Source organism: Corapipo altera, unplaced genomic scaffold, assembly GCF_003945725.1.
Source record: "Corapipo altera isolate COAL_440 unplaced genomic scaffold, ASM394572v1 48b, whole genome shotgun sequence".
NCBI classification, from domain to species: Eukaryota; Metazoa; Chordata; class Aves; order Passeriformes; family Pipridae; genus Corapipo; species Corapipo altera.
The window spans coordinates 9,885,869-9,893,960 of record NW_020884884.1 but is presented as its reverse complement, the minus strand read 5'-3'; the positions used below and the strand labels follow the sequence as shown (position 1 = coordinate 9,893,960).

General features: G+C 41.7%; 1 protein-coding gene across 1 annotated transcript in view; it reads right to left on the bottom strand.

Annotated features, from left to right (window-relative positions):
- Positions 1–8,031, bottom strand: part of EPAS1 (endothelial PAS domain protein 1) — a 77,710-nt gene extending 69,679 nt beyond the window's left edge. The window contains exon 1 of the mRNA XM_027641283.1: positions 7,793–8,031. Coding sequence (XP_027497084.1) covers positions 7,793–7,818 — 26 coding nt within the window. The 5' untranslated portion in view covers positions 7,819–8,031. The remainder of the gene's footprint in view (positions 1–7,792) is intronic.
- Positions 8,032–8,092: the final 61 nt, after the last annotated feature.

Genomic DNA, 8,092 nt, shown 5'->3' with positions numbered 1-8,092 from the left:
GAGGGAAGGAGGGAAGGAGGGAAGGAGGGAAGGAGGGAAGGAGGGAAAAAAGAGAAAAAAATCTTTACATTAAAAGGAGACTAATAATTACTTAAGTCTCATTCAAACGAAATTTAAAACATCTGATTTTCAATTAACAATGTAGGGCAACACAGGAAAGCATATAAAAATTAAACCAAACCTAAAATGTTTCATCGATCTCCAAATGTTTTGACAATTTCTCAATCCAATCCCTTCATTTTAGCAGTATAGCTAAAACTAGAACACTAGCTCTTCTTTCCTTGTGCTCTGGAAAATTATTTTCCAAGAAAATATTTATTTTTGCAGAAAATATTCAGTCTACCAACTGCATCTGCAGCTCAGTAACTCATTGTTCAAAACTTGCACCTTATATCTTACCTTCATTTGTCTAACTCTAACGAAATGTATTTTTATATATTAGATAATGAGTAATAAATATTTACAATAGATTAAGTTCACGTTTCAGTAGTTCCAAATAGTTTCTAAATGATCCTGGTAATCTTATTGCACATATACCTTCAGACAGACTGTTTGCTATCAAGTGCCATAAGTCACACCCACATGATTCATCCATTAGGAGAGCTCCTCAATTACAAAACCCCAAAAACCAACCAAAACCCAAACCAACAAAAAAAAAAAAAAACCAAAAAAACCAAAAACCCCCAAAAAAAGCCAAACCAAACAAAACCAAACAAACCCCACCACGCACAACCCTACCCATATCACTTCTAATTTTAGCTTTTCCTTAGATAACACAATTTCCTGAAAGAGAAGGAGACTGCTCACATTGCTCTAGCTCCAAAATGTTACTATAAAAGTATTGTTAATCATAGAAGTAGTTGAACACACAGTATTTCATATTCAAACATAAAGGGATGTTGCAGTGCTTCAGCCTTCTGTTCTGCTTGGGATGCAGGGAAGGAGACGAAAGCAACAGGGCATGACTAATTTTGGAGATGGGGGGGAATGAGGCAGGCAAGAGAGTGCAATCTGCACTCATGACTTTTCTATAGGGATAAAAAAAAGTAAGGCAACCCACTAGTCCTAAGGCCGGGTATTCACCTCTCCGTATCTCCCACTGCTGTGGCTATGGTTCCAGCTTCCAGGGATAGCCTCCAGGCCAAAAGCAACAAGATATCCAAAACTTAAACTGGTTGTGGGCACTGCAGAAAGCAGATTTTTTTTTTTTTAATTCAAAGAAACTTAAGGTAGGTCTGACAGCAGCCCAGATAAACAAGAAATAGCATCATCTGCCCACCACCTATTGCATAAATACATCCGTCATTTTCCAGATCTGAAGGTCTGAAGCAGATACTTGTGGAAGAATCATCATTCTGTTAAGCTTACTTTTATTTTGGTAAACTGTAAAATAAGCACTCATTTATAGAGAAAATGGTGACCTAATCACCACTACACCTAGCTGGGCAAAAATAGCTGAGGAGATGTATTTGTTGCTTCGAGTTATCTTAAGATCATGGCAGAACAATGACTGTTAAACTTATATAGTAAAAAACCAAGCAAACAAATCCCAACCAAATCCCTTAAATGGTCATAGTCAGTTGTTCTCTCCCTCACAATCCTGCTTTACAATCTGTCCAAATTCTAGCCTGGAGATTTCATTCATGCAGGTCACAGCTGGGATTTAGGGACATGCCTCACAAAGTAAGGACCAGAGGAGTAGCCAGGCTAAACCAAGATGCAGTTTGAGACACATTTCTTGTTGGAAACACCAATAAGTTGTTGAAATCCCTTTGGAAAACAGTTTGGTCCCATGGATACTCCACAAATACTTGAGATTAAAACATATGCTACTTAATGTTTGCTTGAAAGCAAAGCACTGTTTAAATACATACACAGTAGAATGAAGAAGCTTGGGGGATGGTTCAACATATTTGTACTAGGAATGAAAACCACTAAGGAGTTGTATTATCCTGGTTTTGTCCCACTTGAGAGCAGAATGAAAATAACGAAGTGTTTTTTCCTCCTGCCCAGATGCACAGAACTTCTTCATGAAGCTGTAATAAGCCAGTATTAATCGTGCACCCACAGGCTAACATAAAGCATGTGTAAAGTTTCTGAATTTTTCAGACAATCTTCTTGGAGGCAACACCCTAAACATTCCCCTAAATCAAAGAAACCTGCTGATTCCACATATTAGCACACAGAGGAAGGGTCAAGACCAGGGCACATCTTCGACTGAAGATCAAACATAAAAATTCAACTAAAGTAACTTTGCTTCTGGTCTGGCAACACATTTGATGAGTTTCCATAGAATAGAATATTTAATATTTGTTGTATCATGTAATGCAATGGACGGAGAAGCATAATGGAGATGCTATCCAACTCCAAACTCTTTGTAATAACAGTAAAGTAAATTAAACTGAAAATCTAACTGTTTTCAGGCCTAAATATGCCCATTTAATCAGAATTTATTATGGCAGATTTTGTTTCAGCTAAATTTTCTAAGCCTAAATAAAGTCACAGAGGAAAGAACCAAAATCATAATTAGATTTGAGCTCAAGAAGTAAAGAGCATAATTAAATGAGTTACTTGGGAACACTATTTATCAGCCAATTGGCTTACTGTACTTCATTAAGCTACTTTCCAAATGCACAGTAAAATAGTTTTCAATTTTACATACTTCAGGAGTCTTCATGAAAAGTAGCTCTGTAAATTTAAGAAAGAAGTTAGTCTTTCTTAAATAAACAGTCAAGATTTTTATCCTCAGCCTTTATTATATTGCCTTTTAAGCAAATGGAGCACAAGAACAATAAATGAGAAAAAAACCTGCCAGCTGCATAATATCCATACTTGCACTTTCTCTTAAGAGAAGTGTTCTCTCAACCTTGTGCCAGCTACTAGGAGTAAATTTATAACTAATAAGATATATATGCTACTGAATATGAATATTGGAGTAATTAACACAATAGCATTTCACAAATCGTTTTAGAGGAATAAATCCATTTCATGCATCTAAATTATTTTTAAATACAACATGCCTTTGTATTGCTCATTCCCTTACTCTAATGTTTATCCTATTTCTCAGTTTTCAAAAAATACCCATTTGAAAATAATAGCAAAAAGTTCAATGCTTGAAGTTTTCTTCCCCTACCACGCCTAGCAGTAGCTCCCTGCTTGGAACCTGAAAACTAAAATCCTTAACGCTTATGAATCCATCATAGTAAGAAATATTATAGAAAGACAGAAGGATGTATTTTTGATACTCTTGATGGGTCTCCTGAATTTTGCAGTATAAACAAAAAACTTGTATTAGTGGAGTACCTCCAATATGCAAGACATTCCCAATGACCCACACAAGATAAACATGACAGAAGATGACTGATATTAGAAGATGAAGAGAAAGGGACATGACACAGAAAGGTGCTGTATACCAAGGGGTGATGGATTTTTAATTTACTCTAGGTACTAAACACAAGCAGAGCAAGCCCCTGGAGCACCCTGGCGAAACACAAATCCTCAAAAACTTCGGGAGGATGGTCCACACTGGGAAGCACTCACATTGTACACAATTTCCACAGCAAAATCCATTCAGCCTTCAGTATGCTCAAATATTAAGCTAAAATGCTTTGATTCTATAAAGATCAAGCCCCAGGAGTTGGGCAAGAGAAATAAAGTGTTCACAAGTAGGCCAGGTTGCCAAGTCAGAGCACAGCCCAACCTCTGCTGCATGCCATTGCAGGCAAAGGGAGACATGGGGGCAGGAACGCAGTCTGATGTTCCTCATTCACGTACGCTTGGGCCACCCTCTGGTAGAAAAGCCATCTGTAGAAATGCAGAAAGGGCAGTGAATGCAGAAAGCAGAAGGGGTGAAACCAAAGTATGATAAGTATGACTGGCCAGGGTCATTCAAGATGACCTGCAAGCAATGAAGTGTCTGTATTTGTGGTTCTGAAACCTTAAGACCAAATTGCTTATTGTTAACATGCCCTAAGTACATGTTAAACAGCCAGTTTCAACTTATTGATCACCAGGAATTCGGGAAATTACAGCTCCTTTTGATAACTCCAAATAAGAAAAACTACAGGGGCAGATGTTAACACAGAAGCAAACAAAGTAAATTAAATATGTGGGCTATGCATGGGGAGATGTTGAGCAATAACAAATCTTGAACAATTTTTTTATGAAGTTGAGTAATCTATGAAAAAATCTGCAAAGGAAAGTGTTCAAAGCTCAATAATTATAAGCTGAAATGCATAAACTGAGGTTTACAAGAGTATAAGGAACAACCTATATTGGCAAGAGAATGGACGAGGTCGCCTATTCCACAGCCACAGAATAACAGGCGATAGGTGATATACCTGGCAATAGGGACATAGGTTAAAACAGAAAATATACTAAGTAGAACAAAACTGAGACAGTACACTTCCTGAAAACTGCAGTTTAACACACCCTGGCACATCCAAATGCTCCCATTTTCTGGCATCCAAATTACATCCATTAAGAGCAAACTACTACCTGAGCTCTGGAGAGCTGTGCCATCAGGACAGTTTCCTCATCCTGAGGAGGAACGGCCAAGAGTGACCTCAGTTTGGCAGAGCTATTCTCCTGAAGGAAAGGTCAGTGAAAATTGAGGCACAAAGTGTCTCATTAGAGGGGCTCAACATCAAATAAAGCCCAAAGTGAAAGAGTAATTGAAAACAGTCAATTACCTAGACAATAACTGGGAGCAATCCTGTTTCTTTACTATCTGGACCAGAAGACCTTAAACACATTAATATAACACTACATAGTTAGGATCACAAAACAGTACTGTATGGGGACCACTAGCACAGAAACACCCTGGTTTATTTTTCATACAACTGGAAAACAAGCACTGAAATCCCCAAGTAACAAAACAACTGAAAAGGTGAAGTCAAATGACACGTCCTTCTCAGCCATACTTAACTTGTCCAGAGCCTGGTTTCAAACCTCAAACATACACTGTTGTCTATCCAGAACAGTTAGTTTAACATACCATCCTTTCCTAACAAAATAACTATATCCTGCAAACAATTAAAAAAATATGATGACTAAATAATTAAAAAACACACCAAGATATTCTACCATACTGCTCTAATTACATTGAGACCTATGTACTATTTGTCATTGTACTTCACAGTGATCATAGATATTTCCTCAGCTTTTACTATTTTGCTAAAATGCATTATACCCTTTTATTCCTCCTCTTCCCAGTTTCTAATTACTGGCATTCTAAGAAAGTATTTATTACCGTGCAGTTAATGATTTTTTTAAAAATAAAGTTAAAAGAATAATCATATTAATCTCAGCTCTGTATCTTGGACTAACTCTAAATGCGGGAAATCAGTTTCTTGAAAGTGCTATAACATTAGTTCCAAATAAAGCAATTGCTCTTTTCTATTGACAAACAGAGCTTCGAATGAGAAGCTGAGGATGCTCTTCAAATTAAATGGACTATTAAGAGAATCAAATATTATCTTCCATAGAGCATTTATTTAATAGTAAAGAGAACTGTTCCTCTAAACATATGTTCCAGAGCTGCCTGGAAATTGGGTAAACCAGATTACCCATAACACACCCCCCCACCTTTTCTCTGTGAAACTGATTTATAAATGCCATTAGCAAGTCAGGTTAAGAGTTCCTACCTACATATCTGGATAGAGATCAACCAAATAATACAACAACTGTTGAACTCCAGGAAGTAAACCTATTCTATAATAGTACTGGAAAATTAAGAAAGAAAAACATCTTGCTTCAATAGGCTACATAGGGTATGTTCCCATTAGGGACATCCACATGCACACTGACAGGGAGGCACAAGCGAGCTGTCTGAAATCCCTCGTATGACACTCTCCCAGTTCTTTCACAAACACTAATTTACGCAACAATCCCATGAGCCAGATAATAACTAGCCTACTTCTGAGAGAAACAGAAAAACTGACACTGAATGCCACAGTACTTAAAATCAGTGACAGGATCAGGATTAAGGTTCAGACTTCAGTCCCGTGAAGTTTGTGTTGTATCTTTAGAGTATTTCCACAAAGCACCTCAGTGTACTGTCCTACAAGATTAGGCAGCGTTAGATCCCTCACTGTGCTTGAAAATGAGAGGTTAAAACTGAAGAGATTAAGAATGCCCCATTAAAATGAGGTGATACAATGAATGCAGTGTATTTCCAATATGTACACTACTTCATTCTTATCATTCATTATAAACTATAACACATTTTTATAACTACACAATGTGTAGTTATATAGTAGTATGTGTAGTTTTATATCACACTGTGGTAGAATTTTTTACTCTCTTTTTCAACATAGGAAGACATAAAATATGTGTCTATTTTATACCCTGCACAGAAGATTGATACCTAGAACAAAATATACTTGAGGCAATTGTTTAACCTTAATACATTAATGTTTGATAAACTGAGGAAAACAGAAGTACATGGAAAATGTATGATTTATACTACACTATTTACACCTCCCCTACTACATTGTCATAGAGTGACTCAGTAAAAAAGAAGCTATTACAAAAATAAAAAAACAGTGTTTAAAGTTTACTGCATCATCGACTGGATAGAACGCATAACACCACAAAATTCTTAGTCTGTAAATCGCATAGTATATGAACAGAATCTATAGCCAGAACAGCAACCTGTGCTGATAATGAAGTCATTCTTGTGACTGCCTGCTATATAAAACAGACTGAATAAATATGCTCGTATGAGACTTCATGGACCTTTATTCACTTGCTTAGCTTTCCCTATCTCAGTGCCCTCGCTCATCCACAGGGAATGTTTATAGCTCTGGAGCAACAAGTAGATACTTCACTTAATCTCCACCTATAACTTCTGTGTTACGGATTGTTGAGTTTTGTTTTGACGGTCATTCTGAAGAACCAGGAGGAGAACGCAGTCTTTTAACGCAAGTAGGAGACCACTAGTGCGTTATTTTGATTCCCTCTGAAAGAGTCGTTATGGCAGTGTGGGAATGCCTAGATTTACATCCTTCTCGAAGGGCAGCGACAGACGAAGCGCTGGGGGCTCCTGGAGCGGGGAAAACCCGCTGACAGCTGAGGCGCTCCACGAGCCACGGGAGATGCGAGTTCTCCGCGCACCGCGTCCAGCGTCTCGGGCTGGAGCGAGGAGGTGTCAAAACCTAGTAGGTTTATACAACTTGTGTTTACAAAGCCTGTCAATTACATCCACACGACGTCAATTATGAAACATGTTTTGCTAAGGGTGCTGCTACCTTCAAAACCCCCGTCCTCAACTGGAAAACCGATTCCCTAATAACTCGGTCCTCGCTGATATCAAGTCCTGCCACGGCGTACACTGACTACAGTCATCCCGCACCGGCAGGCTGGCCCTGCCTGCCAGGTGCACCTGCCCGTAGTCTCCGCCGGGCCCAGCCGGGCCGGGACGCTCGGGACGTGCCGCCGGCGGTGCCGCCCGGCGGGGGCAGCTCCCCGGGGCAGGCGCTCCCCGGCTCGGCGGGGCCCGGACGGAGCGCGGGCTGCCCCGCAGGGGCGCGGGGCTGCTCCGCTGCCCCTCTGGCCGCTCGGGCTGGGCGAACCAACACCAGCTCCCTCCGCAGCTGGTCCCCGCGAAGGCTCCGAGTCGAGCCCTCGCACAAGAGCCGCGGCGGGGGGAGGCGAGGCCGCGCCGCCCCGCCAGCAGTGCCGCCCTCGGTGCCCGCCCGCGGGGAGTCCCGCGGCCGCAGGGGGCAGCCAGAGGAGGAAGAGGAGGACGCAGCGGCCCGAGCAGCCCGGCGCCTCGCCCGCGGCCCCTCACCTTTTCTTCTCCTTGTCAGCTGTCATCGCGGCGGCTGTGCCGGCTCCTGCGCCGCCTCTCGGGCCGGGGCGCGCTCAGCACCTGCCCGCGGGACGCGGGGGCTCCGCGGGCGGCGGCGGGCGGGAGTCGGGGTCCGGTTCGGCCGGGTCGCCCCCGAGGCGGGCGTACAGTCTCAGGACACTGCCGAGGATTGTACGGCCCGCCCGGGGGAGGCGACGGCGGCGGCTGCTGCTGCGGGGCAGGAGCGGCGCGGCGACGGGGCTGTACAGCTCGGCGCCGCCCGCAGAAAGTTCTCACTTT